General features: G+C 37.5%; 1 protein-coding gene across 2 annotated transcripts in view; it reads left to right on the top strand.

Moving 5' to 3' along the window:
* Ranbp3l (RAN binding protein 3 like) overlaps positions 1 to 23455 on the top strand; it is a 180254-nt gene that overhangs the window by 110082 nt on the left and 46717 nt on the right. The window contains exon 3 of one of the 2 annotated variants that reach the window (XM_027936216.2): positions 16587 to 16846. In XM_027936216.2, coding sequence (XP_027792017.2) covers positions 16762 to 16846 — 85 coding nt within the window. In that variant the 5' untranslated portion in view covers positions 16587 to 16761. Of the gene's footprint in view, positions 1 to 16266; positions 16847 to 23455 lie in introns of those variants that run through there. The other variant, XM_071611889.1, reaches the window with a different exon arrangement.

Genomic DNA, 23455 nt, shown 5'->3' with positions numbered 1-23455 from the left:
TGTTTTATAAAAATGAGACTATTCAAAATTCTAGAACTTAATATTCATCAAACTCCAATGAAAAGGACAGGGATCCTGCTGCATGCATGTTGCAATGAGATCTACGTACACATGCACTTAGGAATCAGGTGAACAATATTGCTGTTATTCCTCACCTGTGATGCTCACTGTAATGCACAAACTAGAACATGAAGATAAATTAGAAAGTGAACAGTTTGTTTGCACTGTGGGGAAAATGATGTTTCAGTATGAAAGAATTTCTATATTCAAGATATTTGAGAGGCAGGACTTACAAGTTAATTAATCTTTTCTTTCCCTTAAGTGGTTCCAGGGATTGTCCTGCTAAAGTCCTCTCTCTATTCCACCCAGCCTGGCAGTGACACAGCTTGCAGACCTTCGAACATAAAATTTGTCTTTTGTTTAGAGGGAAAACCAATGAAAAGCTATCTCAGGGTCCTGCATATTGTCAGCAGAGAGCAAATGTTTACAGTTGTTAATTGGTTTATGGCAGATCTCAGCCCTGATCTCAGATCCAGAATGGCAGCAACATCATGTGTGCTTTAGTAGAAATATTTGTTGATAAATGCAGATTCCTGTGGGCCCACTTACCTACAATTAAGGTTGGTACTGGGTTCCTCTTCTTGTGCGTCCATGGAATGAGGGTTTGCAAACCAGTTTTCAATATATCCATTCATCATTTTTGGGCCCTCTGGGGTGCTGGGAAATTTGGATTCCCTGTTACAACCACCTTGGTTCCATGGAAAGCTGGGAGGTAATTTGTGTCCCCTCTGATTTGCTCTGTCCTTTTCCAATGCCTTCCGTCTATGTCAAAAGTACTGTGGTGGCTTTTGCCTGGATCCTGATACCTGGGACATGTGAACAGTTTCTGCCACTTGGAACAGTCCAGACTAGAAGCTGGTGCCCATCCCCATGTTCAGATATGTCCTTGAGCTCCACAGGATATTCTCTTGGAATCCTTTTTATGGGGAACCATGGCATATGCTCTCCTTTCTCAAGTGAATGAATGGGTGAAAACAATGGCTGACACTTCGAGATCTCTTTAGGACATGTTCCCAGTCTTCCTTCCAAATCTCTCCACAAACCATCATCTGACTAGTGGGAAGGGCAAATCTCTTCTCCTGGCTCACTCCAGTGTTCCTGTATCATACCTGGCACCTGTACATACCTGGCACCTCCTAAAGCCTACACTTCTCTATCTCTGTCTGCTCTGATGAACCAGGAATGAGTTTGTAGTAAGGGGAATAATGTAGGACTTATCATCTCAAGTTATTGTCACAGTTAACAGCATATCAACTTTTCCAGTACCTACCTTTAGTGAAGATGAAGGGAGGCCAAAAAATGTAGTTTGTTAAAATAGCTTTGAGAAGTTGCTACAATTGACTGGATGACTAGCCTAGACAAGTAACATTTATAATGTCATAAAATAAATTCTATCCTTTTATAAAACCACTGCAAGGATACTTAAAAATGTGTTTTTCATTTATTCTACTTGTTTATAGAGTAAAAAAAACCCAAAAAACCAAAACAAAACAAACAGCACCCTGGGAAAGTTTGTTCTCTATTTTGCAATCTTGCCACATAAGGGAATCTTTCCTAGATTTACTACAATGAAGAAATCCAAAAACTAAAAGCATTGGATTAGAAGCTCTCACATTAAAACATTCCTCATGTCTTATTTGTATTTGTTTTCCTAAATACAAATTCTGTTCAGGAAAGCCAGAAGTTGGGAATTTTAGCTTTTCCTAAGCACCTGTTTGACAGTGTTAGTGACATAAACAACTAAATATAGTTTTTTTGTTTTCATTTTTTTGCTTTTTTTTAATCACTGTGACATTAACTTAATGTCTGTTCTTAAAACAAGAAGCTTGGGCTCGGGGTAGAGCTTAATGGTAGAGCTTGCCAGCATGCATAAGACCCTGGGTTCCATCCCCAGCATGGCACAGAAGAAGAAGGAGAAAAAACACAGATAAAAGAAAAAAAATCTGGGAAATGGTGGGGCAGATCTAGGTAACTCCTGATCCCTTCACAGTCCAGAGAGGAAGAAGTGAAAAAACAACCAATCAGAGAGGAGGGAACAGAGTTAGTACTCTGAAACTCAATATTGGAGAGTGTGAGATTTAGAGGGCCTTGCAGTTTGGTAACCGGAGCAGATAATAAGGATTTACTTCCTAAACCCTGAACCTGGACCAGGGTGGGGCCAGCGGAGCAGGGGTAACAAAGAGAGAATAGAGAGGAGGAAAAGCATATGACTTACTTTCTTTACAAGAGCTGGAAAAAAAGCAGACCAAGTTAAAACAGGACAACAATGACAATGGGGAGATCCAGCGGTTTAACCCAAACTGTGGACTGAGAGCTGTGCCAGGCAAGGCAGTCGTTCTGTAGAGTCCACTGCTAGCCAGACCCTCTAGAATAAATTAAACCAACAGCTTCCCCATACCCTCAGATAGTAACAGATAAAAACCTGAGAGAGTGCCTCTGGATATCTCAAAATCCCTCTAGCAGGAGCTTGTAGAGGAATTGCAGGGAGCTAAAAGTTACTGAAAGCGCCTCTCCACCATGGACAAGAGATGTATGGTAGAGCAGGCCTGAGAGCTAATCACTCCCAAGGAGAGCTGGCTCTGACCCAGTGTTCAACACAGCCACTGGGGCAGCTCAGGCAAAGACAGGTCAGCTGACACCCCATCACTGTATCAGGTAAGATCCCAGTGACTTACACCGGCCAGGACAGAGTCCACACCTGCAAGCTCTGTGGCTTCAGATGGGCAGAAGGTGCTTGGATAGTACTACCCCAGGGAGATCCCAGGAGAAGGGAATTTATGGCTGCAGGCAGTGAGAGCTCAAACATATAGGTGGGCCAACTATATCCCAGTCATAGGGGCCGTATCTCAGCAATCTGCATCACAGACCACTCACGGAAAGCCTTTAATCACAGGTGTCATGCTTGCACACAGCCATCAGATTCTATACCACTTTAAAGAAGAACCTGAGGAGAGGAATGAGTACACAGCATCCCGCAGCAATCAGAGAGACCGCCTGAACCCAGCATCTTGTGCTCCTTCACTCAGAAGAAACAGCCAGCAGAGCATGCAACCTCAGGCCCCTGGGCTGATAAACAAGAACTGGTTGGTGAGAAATTTATAGAACCAGGGAAGGAGCTCCTGTGTCCCAGGAGGACCTAAAACTGCAGGGTGACTGTTACTGCCTCAAATCCCCCCACCAGTCATATTTTTCTTCTTTTTACCTTGGTTTGTATTACTTTTTTCTTTCATCCAAATATTTTTTCTTCTCCCTTTTCATGCCACCACACAATCCTAATAGCAATTTTACTATTATTAGTCACTAATTTCTCAGCCTATACCACAACATTACTATAATTTTATATCTGGATTAGAAGAACAGTGGAGAACATTATCAATAAGATTTTGTTTTTTCTAAGTTTTTTTGATACATGGATTTGCTCTGAAGTAGTTTTAGTAATAGGGTTAAATGTTTTCTCTCAAAGTGGTTCTGATACTGGGAATAGTGGAGGCCACATTTTGAGTGAAAGTATCAATACCTGAATATTTGCCCAGCCTAGGCACTTAAGAGAAAGAAGTTCACTAAATAGTCCCTTGCATAAAAGTAGAAGCAATAATCATCCCAGGAGACTGGTAGATACACAAAGAGTACGAAAAAAACAAGGGAACAAATTCACCCCATACCAACCACAACACTTTAGCAACTGACCTTATTGACACGACTGTAGAAGAAATGTTGGAGAAAGAATTTAGAAAGTTCTTAGTAAAAATTTTCAGTGAGCTAAAATAAAGGAGGAATGAAAATACAGGCAGTAAAAGATCATTTTGATAAAAAAGAGATTCTGAAAGAGAAACAAATAGAAATCCTGGAAATGAAAGATTTAATAAATCACATTAAAAATTCAATGGACAATATCACCATTAGATTAGACCACTTTGAAGGCAGATTCTCAGGGCTTGAAGACAGAGTGTATAATCTTGAAAATAAAATCAAGATAAAGATGTTAAAAGACAATGACCAGACTATTCAGGAAATCTGGGATAACATTGAGAAATTAAATCTAAGAATCATGGGCATAGATAAAGGCTCTGAAATATAATCTAAAGGAATGCACAAACTCTTCAATGAAATAATATCAGGAAATTTTCCAAACCTTGGGAACTAGATAGAAATTCAAAAACAAGATGCATATAGAACCCAAATAAACAAAAACAAAAAAGATCCTCCCCAAGACACATTATAATTAAAATACCAAATAGAATAAAGATAGGATTTTTAAAACCTCAAGAGAAAACAGCAGGTTACATTTAAAAGTAAGCCAACTGAATTTCAACTGGTTTCTCAACCCAAACCCTAAAAGAAAGGAGGGATTGGAATAATACATGCCAAGCCCTAAAAGGAATATGGGTGTCAACCAAGATTACTTATTTAGCAAAGTTCTCCTTTAGAATTGAATGTTAAATTTAAAAAAACTTCCATGATAAGCAGAAACTAAAAGAATTCATGACCACTAAACCTGCACTATAAAACAGACTCAATGAAATATTTCATGCAGAAGAAATGAAAATTACCATAAGGTTGAATTGCACTACTAGAATAGCCAATAAGGAGAATTGACTCTGAATTAAGCATTAGAAATAAATCAAATTGGCAGGAAATAGAAGTTATCTCTCTATAATAACATTGAATGTAAATGGTCTAAAGTCTCCAACTGAGAGACGGAGATTGCCAGATTAGATTAGAAAAAAAGACCCTAACCATATGTTGCTTACAAGAGACTCACCCTACAGGCAAGTAAGAATGGAAAAAGATATACCATGCAAATGGAAACCCAAGGCAAACAGCAATGGCTACTCTTACATCAGACAAAGTATACTTCAAGCCAGAATTAATCAGAAGAGGCAAAGAAGGTCACTTTCTACTGGTTAAGGGAATCATACAACAAGAAGATGTAATTGTAAATATTTTATGCCCCACACAATGGTGCACCTACAAACATAAAACAAACATTTCTCAATATAAAGAATTAAACAGACCACAATACAATAATATTAGATAATTTCAGCACACCTCTCTCACCATTAAATAGGTCATACAGACATAAACTAAGTAAAGACTTTCACAACTAATAATACCACTAATAAAATGTACCTAAAAGAATTTACAAAATATTTCACCTATTGACAACTGAATTCACTTCCTTCCCAGCAGCACATGGAACTTTGTCTAAAATAAATTGTACTGTAGAGTACAAAACAAATCAGTATATATATATATATATATATATATATATATATATATATATATAGAGAGAGAGAGAGAGAGAGAGAGAGAGAGAGAGAGAGACTTTTATCTCATCAGATCATAATAGAATGAAATTAGAAACCTATGACAAGATGAAAAACCAAAACCATTTTAACACTTGGAGATTAAATAATACACTTTTAATGAGAAATGGATCACAGAATAAATCATAAGAGAAATAAAAAGTCTTAGAAACTAATAAGAGAGAGAAAGTATACCAAAGTCTCTGGGACAGTAAGAAGCAGTCCTAAGAGGAAAGTTTCTATATTTAAAAAAAATACAAAGACACCAAATAAATAATCTAACATTACACAAAAAGCAGCCTGGTATTTGCATCAACAGACATAGAGATCAATGGAATAGAATAGAACACATAGAAACAAATCCACATAGAAATCAGATTCTTGACAAAGGTGCCAAAAACATTGGAGAAAAGTTGGCCTTTTTAACAAATGGTGCTGGGAAAACTGGATATCCATATATAGAAAAATGAAACTAGATCTCTATCTCTCACCCTGCACAAAAGTCAACTCAAAGTGTATTGTAGACCCAAGAATTAGACAAGAAATTTTCAAACTGCTAGAAGAAAACATAATATCAACACTTGAACACATTGGTGTAGGCATCAACTTCCTAAATAAGACTCCAAAGTGCAAGAAATAAAACCAAGAATCAATATGTGGGGTAACATCAAATTTAGAAGTTTCCTTTTTTTTTAATTTAGAAGTTTCTATACAGCAAAGAAAACAAGTAAGAGCATGAAGAGAGAGCCTACAGAGTAGTAGAAAATCTTTGTCACCTGCTCTTCAGACAAGAAATTAATATCCAAAATATGTAAAGAACTCAAAAAACTGAACACCAAATAAATAAATAACCCAACTGATAAATGGGCAAAAAACCTAAACAGACACTGTTCAGAAGAAGAGATACAAATGGCCAACAGATACATGAAAAATTGTACAACATTCCTAGCAATCAGAGAAACGCAAATAAAAACTACACTGAGATCTCATCTCACTATAGCAAGAATGGCATTTATCAAGAATAAAAATAATAATAAATACTGGCAAGGATGCAACAAAATCTCCTACATTCTTGGTGAGAAAGCAGTGTGGAAATTCCTCAAAAAACTAAGACTGGAACCATATGACCCAGCTATCCCACTCCTTAATATTTATCAAAAAGAACTAAAATCGGCATACTATAGTGATACAGCCACATCAATGTTTAGCAGTGCCAAGTTATGGAACCAGCCCAGAGGCCCATTAACAGATGAATGGATAAAGAAAACGTGGTAGAGATAAAAATGGAATTTTACTCAGTCATAAAGAATGAGATTATGGCATTTTCTGGTAAATGGATGAAACTGGAGAACATAATCCTAAGTGAAACAAGCAAGACTCAAGAAGTCAAGGGTTGAATTTTTTTCTCTCATATGCAGAAACTAAACCAAAATAAGGGGGAATAAAGGTGGAGTGGATGGGAATCCCATGAACATAGAAGAGAGATCAATGGAGTAGAGGAAAGGGATTGAGGGGGAGGGAGGAGGGATAGGAAACGGGAGGAATGATACAATGAAATTGACTCAACCATCCCAGGTATATATATGAGTATGCCACAGTGAACTTCACCTTTAGGTGTATCTGTAGAGCATTAATTTTTAAAAAATCTATAAATAAATAGAAGGAAGACAAACAGAGTAGAGGAAAAGGATCCGGAGAAGGAAGAAGGGAAGGAATGAGGAAGTACTGGGGACTGAATTGGATCAAATTATATTCCATGCTTGTGTGATTATGTCAAAATGAACCCCAATATTATGTATAACTGTAATGGACGATCACAGAGCTTTCTGACAAGGTTTCTTTTGACTGAAAGAAAACAGGAATGTGAAAAGTCCAGAAGAATGAAGCCATTTCTTTCTTGTTTCAGTTAATGCAGATTTTTGAAATGTGCCATCAAAGAAAAATTGTACAAGGTGTTCTAAATCTTGCTGTTGTAAACTCCAGAAGTTTGGCTCAGACATTGTCTTGAATATAATTTCATGGATCCTTCTTCCAGTGAAACTCATTCATCCCCTGTGATGTTTCAGTCTCTGTGCTTCACACTGGAGTCCTAAAGTTTAACTGGACAAATTCCCTATTCTCAGAGAATCTTCATGTCCTCTTTCTGAGGCCCCTATAATCCTAGGACTTCAAATTAGGTGGATCAGAAACTCAGTTTTATCAATTTTTCCCAGGAATATTTACCATATGAAGAATAGATTTATCGTAAACAAAATCTCACAACAGATGGCTGATATTTCAGAATATGTCTGAGCTGGCACAATACCAAAAGCAACTCCTCAATAATTACCACCCAGGCTGTCTTCTTACCCTGGGCTTATATCTCCACTTGCATCATGGGTCTTCCCTGGATCCACAGGGAGCAAATAAATACATGCATATATCTATGAATATATGTGTATTTGTTCTAAATATAAGTATTTATATATACATTTGAAGTCAGTCCTTGTTACAGATGGAAATAAGCTCACATCAAACCATCTAAATGACCTGTGCTTAGCATTTAACTAGGTTTGGTTACCTCACCTGAGGCAGATTATATAATAACTATATAATACTATTTCGTTTTATGTGATTCGGGAACAGAACCTCACATTGGCTAAGTTGCCCAAGGTCATTCAGCTAGGAAGGGATAAAGACCAGATTCCAGTAGACCTTGTCTGATTTCAGAACTTTTCCAATTCAAGATCTTGACCTCATTTTAATAACATTAAGTCCATCTTTATCTTTTAGTTCAGTTCTATTTCATGCTTTCTCTTGATTCAAGGTGCCAACCATTTAAGATGACCTAATCTACCTGCCCTAAATGACTTTTCAAAAAAAAAAATATATATATATATATATATAGATAGATAGATAGATAGATAGATTTCTTCTATTTTGCTACCTTTATGATGGAAGGAACAAAAATTTCCCAATTTGGAGCATATCTTCAATACTTAGATCAAGCATCTTCTCTATGAAATATTTGCTGGCTCCACTTTCTCGAGGATAGTTAACCATACGTTCTTCTAGACTAGAACTATATTTTGAGTGTACAGTTGGTCCTCCAACCCTCATGTTTGTGGGTCTACATCTGCAGATTGAACCAACTACAGAATGGAAATATTTTTTTAAAAATTGCATCTCTACTGAATATGTAGATTGTTTTCTTGTCATTATTCCCTAAGCAATTTGCCTAGCATTTACATTGTATTTGGTATTGTAAGCAATATGGAGATTAGAAAGTACACAGGTCATGTGAAAAATTTTGCCATTTTACATAAGACACTTGAGCTCTGTGGATTTGGGTATCCTGGAACCAACCCTTCAAGGATACCAAGGGGTCCTGGAACTAACCCCCTAAGGACTATTTTGCTAGCACTAGAAATAGTAATTAAGGTAATTATGATTAATATGTTCAATAATTAGAAAATGTGATACAGAATTTCAGAAGGCAAATTTTGAAAAAAAAAATCATGGGAGATTGTAGTTGTGAAAATATGAGAATCTTTAAACCAAAAAAATAGTAATGGAAAGTAAGAACTTAATGAGAGGCATAACAGCAGATTGTACAGGGCTGAATAAAGCATTAGTAAATTGGAATAGGGCCAGATGATTATATCCAGATTGAAGCACAGAGAGAAGAGAACAGAAATAAGTGTACAAGACATACAAGACATTGTTTTATATAAAATTTTCGGTACAGTTTGTGTCAGAAAGAAAATAGATAAAACATAAGAAAATATTTGAAGTAGTGTTTTCCAAATTGATGAAAGATATCAAATCATTGGTTCATAAGTGCTGTGAACCTTAAGCAGAATGAGATGAAGAAAATCATACTTATTTACATTTTCATTAAACTGATGAAAATCAAAGAGAAAGAGAAAATCTTAAAAGATTCCAGAAAAAAAATGAGAGATTGCCTTCAAAGGTGCAACAATAAAGCAGACATTTTTTTTCCCCCTCAGAAATAATGGGAACCAGAAGCAATGTAGCGGCTTCTTCAAAGCCATAATTTTTTTTTTAAAGTGTCAACCAAAAATTTTCCATGTGGCTAAAAAATATTCCAAAGTAAATATAAATAGATATATTTTCAAAAAACTATGTATCAGGAAATAGGTGTTGGGCAGACACTCCACAATGTCTGCTTCAGAATGAATAAGTCTTGGAAAGTAACATCTGATAGATATTTGTAATGAATATGAACATACACATGTGTCTGAAGATGAATATAAGGGGTCCCATTTTCTCTCTCTTCTTTAACATGATACAGGTCATTACAGGTGATCTGTGCGGCCTTGCAGATAACTTACATGGAGGAGCTTGGAGCAGTGCATATCAAGTAGCAAACTTGCATATTACTGTCATGCAAATTGCCCAAGGTCCCAGCTGGTCAGTGAAGAAGCAGGTAGACCTTCTTAGACTGACCTTTCATGCTTCACCTTGTTCACACACCTTTGCTTTTTTTCTCTGATTTCTTTGAGATTTTCTTGAGACCGATGGCCCAACACCTTTATTGGGGTTCAGGGCATTACCCAGATTTCCCACGGGGAGTTCTAGTTGACGAGTTTAAAGTAAGCAGATATGAGTCCCAGGAGGTCATTCTGGGACTGAAAGATGATTACTGGTTATGTGACATACCTGCACAGTCCGCATGGGAGGTGTGGCGGGGGTATCCATAGGGCCAGTCAAGTAGGTTGTGTCTAGGTGTTCTATAGTGAAGTGGTTACCAGAGAGCAGTTGTATAAGGCAGATGGGTTGATTGAGCACATTGAGGAACCAGAGGGTGAAGGATTGGTATGGAGTTGTAAATTGTGTCAACTGGGCCCTGCTTCTGATACAAAAAGGTTAAACTTATATTCAAAATAGATGCTCAGGTAACATAAACCTACAAGAAGTCACTATAGTCTTTTTAAAGTTTCTATTTAAGATTCAAATCTACACACATTTACTTTTTTTTTAATGCTGGCAATGAAAAAGTACTTGTTTGATGATGTTGCTGGTATTTGTAATATACAGAATAGGGCAGCAGAAAAACGTACTGGTAGTGTTATCTAATTTTGCTAATAATACAGTTTTAGGTTTCAGAGTTCCTGGGAGAGCTTTACGCTTCCATTATTTAAAAGGGAACTTAAAGGTGCAGAAGTGAACAGTTGACTTTTTTCCTTGAATTTATCCTCCACCACTATGGTTACTACAGCTGGATCCCTGAAACCATGAGAGGATGGCTATATTCTGACCCTTCCACCTTCTTTAAGCTCAGTCACTCTGGGTCCACACTGAGCAAGGGTAGCTTCAATGGCTGGTATTGCTGCCACTGCTCAGAGAGCCTCCACACAGTCCCAGGATTTCCCACCTTCATCTCACTAGGTGCTCTTGTTATTTAAAGCTGAAGATCATTGTCTAAGCAGCAACAACGCATTCTCCCATGCCAATAGTGAATGCCAGGGAGATGAGTGGTGTGTGTGTGTGTGTGTGTGTGTGTGTGTGTGTACACATTTATATATCTCTAGGCTAGGAGGCAAAAAGTACTGAAGTAGCCAATATTTATTGAGAGTTGTGGTCAGCCTCCAAAGTAACAAGTGGCATTACAGAGTTTATAGGTATCTGTCTTTAATGCTCCACCACGAAACTAAATTTGGATTAAAAATTCTTCCATCATTGAAAAAGCAACCTCTTCTGATCTGAATTTTTGTTGAAATCCTCACAGTATGATGGTATTAGGAGGTAGGGCCTTTGGGAGGTCACAAGGGTGGATCCCCATGGATGGGATTAGTGTCCTCATACAAGGAACTCAGGGATACCTCTTTTCACTATGTGAGGATATGATGAGAACGCAGTAGTCTGCCACCTAGAAGAGAGCCCTTAAATAGAACTTGACCATGCTGGTACCCTGATCTCAGACTTCCAGTGTCTAGCACTGTGAAAAAAAAAAAAATTGTTGTTGTTGTTGTTTAAAAAACACAGTATATGGCTGTTTGTTATAGAAGCCCAAACTGACTAAGACACAATCTAATTACATTTTAGAAATAGAATTGACAAAATAGTAATAAAATCAGAAACATAATGTGTAAAAAAAATATTCATGCAATTGAGAGGTGAAACTACTGCTTTGTTCTCTTCAAATGAGTGTGACATCTTCATGTAAGATTCAGCGATGGATGTCTCTGAACTTGATGGCCATATACTTTTGCCAGCAATAAATGTTTGGGAAGTATCCTGGATGGGTTTTTATTGTTGTTGTTGCTTATAAATCATACTCACATATTGCCATAGTAATGTATTTTGAATTATGACACTTTCTATCTTTGCATGAAAAACACAGGGAGTAAAAAGCTATATTTAAAAAGGAAATTTTAAGAGTTTCTCTCCACACTCTAAAAAATAATCTAGTATTTGTCATACCCTTTCAATCAGATTCATCAAGAGTAATTAAATTTTAAATTCTTTATTATAAATTTATTATAGAAATTTCAAAAATATAAAAAGTAGATATGAAAGTATAATAAAACCCACTATACTCATTACTTACGTGTATTTACCGCTGTATGGTCCGTCTTATTTCTCCTATACCTCCATATCTCCCTTTCCAATATTATTTTGAAGCAAACACTAGATATGGAATTATTTTATTTTCAATACATTAAAGTTATATTATACTCCATCTAGTTACAAAAAACGAATATGAGTGAAAGAAGACATAGAGAAGGAAGGGAGAAGAGAAATGGTAGGAACAAAGACCCAACTAAGGATGCAGGGTATGAGAAAGGGAAGAAGTAACACAGGTTGGTTATTGTTTTATTCTTTTAAATATAAATTCAAATAAAGTAGCAAGTTTGACTTTGTGCAAGTTTATTTGCTCTAATTTTAAAAAGACCCCAGTTAGTGCATATTTACCTTCAGAGAGTTCTGTTCTGCCTCAAACCCTTGGGTCCTGATGACTGTGCATTTCAAACACTTCTAGATGCTATTCAGAGCCAGGATTATTTGATCCTTCCCAGATGGTGGATATTTTGGAATCAGAACCATTATACTCTGGGTTTCCTTGCCACTAAAACAAAGTAAAAGGGCATTTTTCTGAACTTAGGTGTTATTTTGTTTAAACTCTGGCTAAAAGACTTCAATAAATGTAGAAAGAATGTAAAGCTGTGGAAGAGTAAATACCACCATACAGCAACAAGTTTCAACTACAGGAGGATAATTGGGTAACTTTCCTACCTCCTCAAAAAAAAGCTCCCTTACTAACTGACCCTGGACTCTGCTGACCTCCAGGGGGAGCCCTGTGGCAACAGAATCTAAGACTCGTCAGCAGAAGGGTCAAAATTAGTTTGAATTGCAACTGCATTATTTACTGAATGGGGCAATGTTTCTGATAACTGAAACACAAATGTTGATATTCAATGGATTAAAGACCAATGTTAGCAATTACAGATGATGATAATGGGAATTGAGTCAATTGTATTACCTGGGAAACTCTATAAGCTAATAACTTACAGTAACGTGACTACTGCAGCACAGAAGTCTACCTTTATGGGCGCATTATGATATACATGTTACATAAAGCCAATTGAGATCCTAAAGCCCAACATCCTCATCCACGATGTCTTTGGTTGATGTATTAAGGAAGAGTGATTTTGGGGGGAGAAAAAAACAAACAAACACTACCTACTATTGTTTGACACAAAGGATCAAGGGATCTGTTACTTAAAATCAACAGAAAATGCCATCTTGACACTAAATCATCAGACTTCGACTACAATAATCATTTAGTAATGCTAATTGCACTTTGGGAATCATATTAAGGCTCAGCCCAAGGGCTCCGGTATTCTAATCTATATTCTGTTGTGTGTCTTTTATTTTATTCTTTGAGCATAAAAGTGAAAGATGCAATTCTACTGCTTTTTACTAATATAGCACCTGTTATTCAAAACAGTCCAAAGGTTTTCAAAGAATAGATGTGCTTATAGACTATATATCATGAATATGTTCAAAACAGGCAGGTTACTAAGCAAGCAAAATTACTTGTTTACTAGAGTCAAATGTATATGTTCTCCTTTTGTAAATATGATTCAACTGAGAGTCAAAACCATCCTATGAACTCATTACCATTTAGATTATTAAGCCAAATACTATGATGTCTGATATAAATTCTAATCATAAAATAGCATTTTCAAGTTCTACCCTCAAAGTGCTAGCTGCTAAGATTGATTATCTGTGACATGTCATGTCCCTGTACACTTTTGGGAATACAAAGACACAGGTTGAACAGATAGGATATGGCAAAGAAGGAAGAACTCAGATTAAGGAAAGCAGTGGTGTCATTTGGAAAGGGGCTGGTCTCAGAGTGTTGATGTGGGAACAAGGTTTGCTTTATAGGATTCTAATTTAGTTTTAGTCAAATTATGAGTTAAAAAATATTGATGGTTATTGACATGTTTCTTGATCCAACCAGACTTCTGCATTCTGACTTCTTTTTTTTAATTTTTTTTTTTTTTAGTATTTATTTTTTAGTTGTACTTGAACACAATACCTTCTATTTTATTTATTTATTTTTATGTGGTGCTTAGGATCAAACCCAGAGCCTTGCACATGCTAGGTGATCATCCTACTGGTGAGCCACAACTCCAGCCCCACATTCTGACTTCTTTACAGGTGAAAAAGTAACGCACAGTAGGCCCATTGTGACCTAACTTGGTGGTGTTTCTGAAGGTAAGTAGAGGAAGAGGGAGGAAGTGGGAGTAACCACCCACCCCGCTGTGACTGATACACTGAATGTCACTTTACACACTCCTGCGACACATAGGCACATAGTGCACTACTGAGAGCAGGATTGCAGGGGAGATGGGTGTTTTAGCCTGAGTCAGTTGACTGTTCCTTCCCCTCTCCCTTCTTCCCCCAGCTTTACATACATGAATGAATAAGAAAAATGGAGGCAGCAAGCTGGGGTTGTGATTCAGTGGTAGAGCACTAGCCTAGCTCATGTGAGGCACTGGGTTCCATTCTCAGCACCACGAAAAATAAGTAAATAAAGCAAAGGTATTGTATCCATCTATAACTAAAAAAAAACAAAAAACATTTTTTTGTTAAATGGAGGCACCGAAGGGTTCTTCCTTGAAAAATCAGACACGAATTAGGATATATAGAAAGTAGTTCCCAAGCAAGATTCTTTCAAAGAGGAAACTAGATTGGAAAGGGTTAAAAAAATCAAATCAAGTATATTGTGTGGATGGATTTTTGAGTCCCAATTTGAAGAGGAAGGGAAAAAAACAAAAAACCTATGAAAGTAAATCTCTTAGACACTAAAGAAATAAGAACACTGCCTGGATATTTAATCACATTGAAGAACCATGTTAAACTATGACAGTCTTATTGTGATTATGTTTTTTTTAATATTTTTTTTATTTATAGGTGGACACAATATCTTTTTTTTTATTTTTATATGGTGCTGAGGATTGAACCCAGTGCCTCATGCATGCTAGGCGAGCGCTCTATCTCTAAGCTACAATCCCAGTCATGATTATGTTTTTTAAAGTCTTCTTGTCTTAAAAATACATACTGAAATGTTTATGAATTTGGTGATGTCTGGTTGCTTCTAGTCCTGCGGTGCAGTGAAGAGGGAGAGGAAAACGCCCAGATTTGAGACAGGATTATGAGTTGGCAATTATTGAATCCCAGTAATGGGTGCACAGGGCTTATTATGCTATTCTGTTTATATGTTTTAACAATCTTTCACTAGCAAACATTTTTTTTCAATCCTCTTCTCTCAAGGACTGGCTTATAGTTCTGTGGGCTCTTTACCTATATAATAATATGCTTATTAGTGACGTCCAAAACAATCAACAAAAAATTGATTGCTTTATGTTATTCAGGAAGAAAATACCCTCAGCTTCCACCATGACTTTTTGTACAGGACGAGATGAATACCAGTCATTTAAAGTGGAAACTCTGGGTCTCTAATAAATAACGGGATTCTTTCCAAGTAGCAACACACTTCTATAACTTGTTACACTGTGATGGAGTTAAAACTGCAGTGGATAGGTTCTTAAAACAATAAAAGCATTTTGATAAATCATAGGCACCATAAAAAAAAACAGTCACACATTTCATAAAGTATCCTTGGGGAATTGTTAATCATCTCAAAGTAAAATGAGGGCACCTACCCAGATCTGGCTTGGACATAACCTTCTCAGAGAGTGTCAAGTTTTGCACCCATTTCCAAATATGCACGGGAAGCTGCAGGGTACAGACTTTGAGGCTAAACAGCTCTGTCATTATTACTGCCTACTACCTCCTTGCTGGCTTCACAAAGAGCTGTGAATCCTAAAGGCCAGGATCTACCAGCATTCATTACAACTTCAGTTCAATTAAAGGTGTTTGGGTTTATGTTTTGCAACAGTAATGAAACAGCAAGCACAAGAAAACACTTGTCTTATGACCTAGAAATAGCAATAGAGAGTCTAAGGGGCAAACAAAGATAAGTTTCTGGAAAAATCGTGTTTTGTGTGTTTATTTTTCTTCCAGAACTCCAAATAGTTGCGTTGGCAGGGAGTCTGCCCTCTCCTGAAGACTAGGAGGTGTTTACAGAAATCGAAAGTTCCAGCAGTATATTTCCATGAGCTCATTACCAGTTCCAGTTGTACCTTTTAGGTTTCACATGTAGAAAAGAATATCCATGCAAGATAAACCCTGTTTTCAGCTTGTGTTTTAATTACAAACAAAGGACTGGAAGTCAGAGATTTAATTACTGTAACAGCAGGACATCGTTAGAATCCCTGCTCTGGTCACTATTATTCAAAGCAGGCCACTTCTGGCCTGCCTCTCTATGCTAATCAGCCTAGTCCCTTGGCTCCTCCTCCTTCCAGTCTCCTTTAAGAACTGTACAAGTCCAGCTGTCACTGAGGGCAACTCAGACTAGGCACAGGCTTAGGAATCCCACTTGATTTAACCCCGCACCACTTTTTACCTTACTCTAGCAGTCATCGCTAAGTACCGAAGAAATTGGATTTCACATCAGCAGACAAGAATTACCAAACTTACCAAAACTGTAATCTGTTAGAAATAGTGACTTTGCAGGATTTTAGACTACAAGAGAAGAAAGTTTCATTTTGCTTTGAAGTGAAGGGACTAAGTCTCATTTTTAGCCAAATGAACTGGCACCATTTTATGTAGAGAAGTAACATTGGTAAATATTTATTTCAGGAGTCATGACTTGGAAAAACTTGGAAGTTTATTAGCAGAGTAAATGTTTTACACACAAGCCAGGATCTGCGTGTACCTTTGGTTCCGGGTGCCTTCTGGGGACCAGTGTAGGTGACGGGCTGGGGGAAGGAAATGCCCTAGGCAATTCTCCAGCCACAGCCAGACTGCTGGTACCATGTCTACCACACAAAGGAAGGGCAGCAGCCACCTGTTCACCAGTCCGAGCACCTGTCACCTGCAGGAGGATCAGCGACAGCAAGGTGAGTCTGTCTGGCTAATGAGTTCTATGCTCTGTGACTTTCTGTCCATTTTCATTTCCAGAGAATGGTGGGCTGATGCAGTATCTGTACAGTCTTGTAAAATGATGTACAATCTTGCATCTTTCAACTCACAGAGAAGGTATAACGATGAGGCATAATCATGGGTTAACTTGGATTCTCTATTGAGTTTCAAAGTATCATCATGAACTGGGAGACCATGAGATCGCATGTTCCTTGGAAACTTATGTGCTTCTATTCACTGTCAGTTTTTAAAAGTCTGCTAGTTTTCTTTTTGTTTGTTTGTTTGTTTTTTAATTCAAAACACCCATGCAGGCAAGGCTCAATTGGCTCCAGGATGGTTTTATCTGAGAGTAGGTTTAAAGTTAGCTTGGAACTGTCTCCCTGTGTCATCACAGTGCACACAGTGGACAAAGTGGCACACTTGTGAGCTTTGTTTAAGACTAACTTTTTCTGGATCTCTGACTGATTCATATGTAAAAACTATATATGAATACATAAATATTGTCGATTCTTTCCTTTTTATGGTGCAGAAACAGCTAGAAATGAACTGGGAAAAGTGTTATGTTTCACTTGATGGGCACTTATTCAGAACTAAACTACCCCACCTCTCAGCCATTTTCACCAACAGTCTTTTTAAAATTTCAAATCCATTGCCCACCCAGCTGCACTAGTTAGTGGCAGAGGATTGACATGAATAGACAAGATGATTCTTCCAATCCACTCTATCAGAAACATCAAGGACACTTGTGGGAAGGCTGGGTGCTCCCAGGGGTGACATCATCGTCTCCCAGAGGTGAAGGATGTACCAGACATTTCTAACTTCTCCTCAGAAGCTGTGATGGATCTGTTTACATATGGATCCAGGCTAGGAGCTCTTCATTTATTTTCCTCTAGATACAGTTTTAGATTTCGGTGAGATAAAGAATGGTGATTGATGGCCAAAACCTCCCCCTTCCAAGGTGGTGTCTGTGTGCTAACATTTATGTGACAGTGTCCAGCCACCTCTGTGTATGAATGCTGGAGCTGTACAGAGTGACTTCATCACACTATGCGAGGCTTAGCGCAGTGTGGGTAGGAAATACTTCATGTTAAATGAAGATAATGTGAAGTTTTTAGGTCACGCTAGACCATTAAGCCTAAATTAAATTATTTTGAACAAAGTGCCTTAGAGTGTGAAGTCCTGAAGTGCACTGGGGTTTAGGCATGGCTCTGTAAAAAGTTTTTCTTCTTCTATTAGTAGATAACCCTAGTTTATCACAGGCTTTTTGTTTGTTTATTTGCTATTCATTTTGTTCAAAATGTTTAAAACTACCCCACCCCTGGCAATTGCTGGTTGAATTTTTATTTTATAAGATTTGGTGAGGGGAGAATAAAGCATCTGATAAAAAAAAAATCCCCTGTCACCCCACCACCTGAAGATATGTTATTCTCAACATTTTAATGTCTACTCTTCTAGCTTTTTCTTTTATGCACATGTATAAATCTATATTGCTTGTTTTTTAAAAATAAAAATAGACATTTTGTACACAGTGCTTTGTAGACTGCTTTTTCTTTTAACAACATGATGACCAAATTCCCAATTGCCTGCACCAGGCTCAATTGGCTCCAGGATAGTTTTATCTGAGAGTAGGTTTAAAGTTTTTCTTCTTCAACCTTATTTTTAATGGTTGCCTACTATTCCTTCACATGGATGAAGTAAAAAATCCCTTAGGCAATTCCCTACTGTTAGACATTGCATTTATTTCTAATTCTTCACTATTATAATTAACACAGCATTGAACCTGAATGAGTGACTAGATCTTTGTTTTGATATAGGATTATTTTCTTGGGTGAAAGTCTTAGAGGTAGAATTGTATCTTCAAAGTATTGAGCTTTCTTTAAACTTTTCTTTTTTCTTTTTTCTTTTTTTTTGTGGTGCTGGGGATTGAACTCAGGGCCTTGTGCATGAAAGGTAAGCACTCTACCAACTGAGCTATGTCCCCAGCCCATATATATAGCTTTATTTTTTTTTTATATGTGGTGCTGAGGATTGAACCCAGGCCCCTTGCAAGTGTGAGGCGAGCACTCTACAGCTGAGCCATAACCTCAGCCCTCTTTTTTCTTAATTATTTTAATTAATGAACTTATTTTTGGTCAAATAGTTTTCCAATAAGCAGTGAAGGGATATGCTTTCAGTAATACTGGGCAATGTTTTACAAATTCTTTCCCAGTTTTGTAAGTGGAAACTAATATCTGTCCTGTTGTTTTAATTTAAGGCAGTCTGTCTTGGTAGGTTCTCTTTTACTCCCATATCCAGAGAAACCTGGAAATATCATTATGAAGACACAGTTCCAAAAATACCAACAAGACTAGAAGTCTGGTTTTCTTTTTCAGACTGAAACTTTTTGCTTAGAATGTTTTGAAAGCAACCATGTTCTTCTACGGCTGAGCCTCAAAAATATCTGCCCACATAAACCACAATTCATGGAATTGTGAAGCATTGACTGCTACACAAAAAGTCATCTGGAGATCTGAGTTGTCAAGTGACGCTGGGTAGTGTTTGCTCTGCTGTTAAATAGCTTTCCAGTGACTGGAATTTAAAGTTTACATTTATTTCAGTCCTGGAGTTTAAAAGTAATCATTCAGTGCAGTGACCCTGATATTTTCTCCAAGTTATATTTACACCTTGCTATTATGCAGAGGTCAGCAAAGGTCCATGGAAGCAAAGCCATTTTGTTTGAGAAGGAGGTCTAGCTGTAGGTTTGATCAAGGAAGCACCCTGGGGTCCTGGCTTTGGCTTCTCCTAGTTAAATCTTCCAGCCCCCTTATTTAGCACACAGACTATGATCAACTGACAGTTAACTCTTCTGAAGAGCTTCTATACATACGTGTTTTCTAACCCTCCATGCTGTATGTCAAAATGCCTATGTTAATTCCAAGGTATTTGACAATTTCCACCTAGTTATTCACAAAAGTGTACTTTTTTGATTGGCCACATAAATAAAAGTCATTTATTCTCCAGCAATTATGTGACAACAACTATGTGCAAAGAATTGTGCCTATTGCTGGTTGTGTAAATGGAACTACGTCCGCTAAGCCATGATTTCCTGTCTTCAATACATTGACATTTCATGGCCACAGATGCTGTATTTGTCCAGAATAGAAATCTAGGAAGTGCCTTTCCTACTGGTTGCTGTCTTGTAGCTTCTTCTGTAATATTCCAAACCCATTTACCTAGGATGTTGATCCTGTGACCTCCTTTGACTATTAATATGTATGTCTACAAACCTCAGCAAAGCTCTTTACACAGTTCATGTACTAGGCAGGCAACTACCCTCATGCTTTACAGTGCTTTATTTTTTTTAAGTGGTTTCAAATACATTATCTCATTTAATTCTTGCAACAACCAGATGAAATGTGTGTCACAGTTCTCTAGAGAAACAGAACTAATCGTGAGTGTGTGTGGCAGGGGAGGAATTTATTTTATGGGATTGATTGACACAATTACGGAGGTGGCAAGTCCATACGCTGCAGTATGGGCTAACAGGCTGGGGAGATCCAGGCAGAGCCAATATTACGGTTAGACAATGTTACAATTGAAGCATAGTCTTCATTACTCTGGAAGGTCAGTCTTCTAGTTCTATTCAGGCCTTCAACTGATACATGAGGTCCATTCACATTGTGGAGGACAATCTGCTTGACTCAAAGTTTACCAATTTAAATATGAATCTTATCCCAAACACCTTCACTGAAACATCCAAAATGTAGATTAACTCTCTAGGTAATGTGGCCCAGACGAGTGGACACATAAAATCAACCATTCCAGATAGGTATCATTAGCCTCACTTTTAAGGATGTAGATACTGGGGATCTTCAAGATCAAGTGAATTTTCCAAGATTTGGCAGTTATTAAGATTTGGTTACAATGTTCATTCTGCTATACACAGCTATTTCATAAAATCTATGATCCTAAGTTTACAATGTGTTTTTGTTTGTTTGTTTGTTTGTTTGTTTTATATCAGAGAAACTCAAGCAGGTACTCAAGCTGCCTTGGAATTCTTCCTGATTTTCTTTGCTCTGATACCAATTCTCTGACACTAATTCTCTGAGTGTCCTATAATTCAGCTTAATTTGACACTATCCAAAATCAGGCAAGACCCCCTGCAACTTAAGGACTCAGTCTCAAAACACTGCCCCATTTTAGACATGACACCAGCCACAAACTTCAGGTGTCCCAAGCCACCTGCACTTCTTCCAGGGCAAACACAAAAAGGCTTCCCACAAGCCCCTCAGATTTGATAATTCTCTAGAATGATTCACAGAATTCAGGAATGTTCTGTACTTAATGATTAGCATTTATTATAAAGGATACAGATGAACAGCCAGATGAAGAGATGTGTAGCACAAGATCTAGAAGGTTCAGAGCACAGAAGGTTCTGTCTCCCTGGAGTCAGGGCTAGCCACGCTCCCAGCGCATTGATGTATTCACCTACCAGAGAGCTCCACTGAGCACAGGGTCTAAAGTTTTTATCTGGGTCTCATTTTGCAGGCATGATTGATTAAATCATTCGCCATGTGATTGAACTCAATCCCAATCCTTTTCCCCATCCCGGAGGTTGCGGGGCTGAGGCTGAAAGTTCCAACCTCTAATGGTATATGTTTGGTCTTCTTGATGTGGCAGGGCCTTCTCTTATAAAAATCTAAAGGTCCCTGTGGGTTCGCTCATTAGCATAACAAAGACACACCTATCACTGCAAAAATTCAGAGTTTCTGAAGAACTGTGCTGGGAGTGGGGATCAGGACCAAATATATTATTCATTATATCACACTTTGGCTGTGATTTTATGCATGTGCTTTGATCTGAACAAGCTTTGTTTAAGGCAGTTTCCTAAAAATCACAAATTTGGAAGACAAGAGATAAAGATTAATGTCATCAGCCATTGATTTATTCAACATGTTTCTAATGAATACCTACTATGTACCAGATGCTCTATGAGACCCTGGGAATGCAAACATGATCCCTGTCCAGGTTGTTTTCTCTTTTATTACTATATAAATGTTTTTTATTAGTATATGATAATTATACATAATAATGGAATTCATGGCTACATATTTGTACATGCACATGACACAACAATATAATTTGGTCACTTTCATTCCCCAGTGCTGCCCCTTTCTCTCTCTTCCTCCTGCCCCTTGGTCCCTTTACTCTACTGGTCTCCCTTCTGTTTTCATGACATCTCCCCCCAACATCCCCCAACACACACACTTCTCTCCCCTGCACCCCAGCTTCCATATATCAGAGATAACATAACCCTTGGCTTTCTGAGTTTGTCTTATTTCACTTAACATGATGCTCTCAAGTTCCATCAATTTTCCTGCAATGAGAAAATTTCATTCTTTACGGTTGAATACAACTCTGTTGTGTATACATGGCACATTTTCTTTATCCATTCATCCATTAATAGTCACCTAGGCTGGTTCCATTGTTTGGCTATTGTTAATTGTGCTTCTATAAACATGGGTATGCATGTATTACTACAGTATGTTGACTTTAATTCTTTAGGATAAATACAAAACGTAGTATAGCTGGGTCACATGGTGGTTCTATTTCTAGTCTTGAGGAATCTCCATACTGATTTCCGTAGAGGTTGCATTAATTTACAATGCCACCAACAAAATAAAAGTGATCTTTTTTTCTCCATATCTTCTCCAGCATTTATGATTGTTTTTATTCTTTTTAAATTTTTTTTTTAGTTGTTGATAGACCTTTAGTTTTTATATGCAGTGCTGAGAATTGAACCCAGTGCCTCACACATGCCAGGTGAATGTGCTACCATTGATCCACAGCTCCAGCCCTTGTTTGTATTCTTGAGTGTTGCCATTCTGATTAAAGTGAGATGAAATGTCAAGGTAGCTTTGATCTTCATTTCCATAATTGCTGAAGATACTGAACATTTCTTCATATATTTATTGGTCCTTTGTTTTTCTTCTTTTGAGAAATATCTGTTTAGCTCATTGTCCATTTATTGATTGGGTTATTTCTTTTTATGTAAATTTTTTTAATTCTTTACATACCCTGGATATTAATCTTCTGACAGAAAAGTAGCAAGCAAAAGTCTTCCCCCATTCTAAGGCTATCTCTTGACATTTTTGTTTCTTTTTCTGTGCAGAAGCATTTATTAATTCTTGGTATTATTTCCTGAACTTTAGAAGTCCTATTGAGAAAAGCATTGCCTAGGCCTGCCTGTATGTTGAAGTATTGATCCTACATGTTCTTACAGCACTTGCTAATTCTGGATCTTTTTTTTTTTTTTTTTTCCTGGTACTAGGGATTGAACTCAGGGGCAGTTGACCACTAAGCCATATCCCCAGCCCTATTTTGTATTTTATCTAGAGACAGGATCTCACTAAGTTGGTTAATGCCTCAATGTTGCTGAGGCTGGCTTTGAACTCCGGATCCTCCTGCCTCAGCCTTTGGAGTTGCTGGGATTACAGACATGCGCCACCATGCCTGGCAATATCTGGATCATTGATCCATTTTGAATTGACTTTTGTGCAGGATGATCTAGTTTCATTTTCTATGAATGGATTTGTTTAAATTTTTTA

The sequence above is a fragment of the Marmota flaviventris genome, chromosome 5 (genome assembly GCF_047511675.1).
Source record: "Marmota flaviventris isolate mMarFla1 chromosome 5, mMarFla1.hap1, whole genome shotgun sequence".
Lineage (NCBI taxonomy): Eukaryota > Metazoa > Chordata > Mammalia > Rodentia > Sciuridae > Marmota > Marmota flaviventris.
The sequence above is the reverse complement of the archived record's forward strand: the minus strand, read 5'-3'. Positions and strand labels throughout refer to the sequence as shown.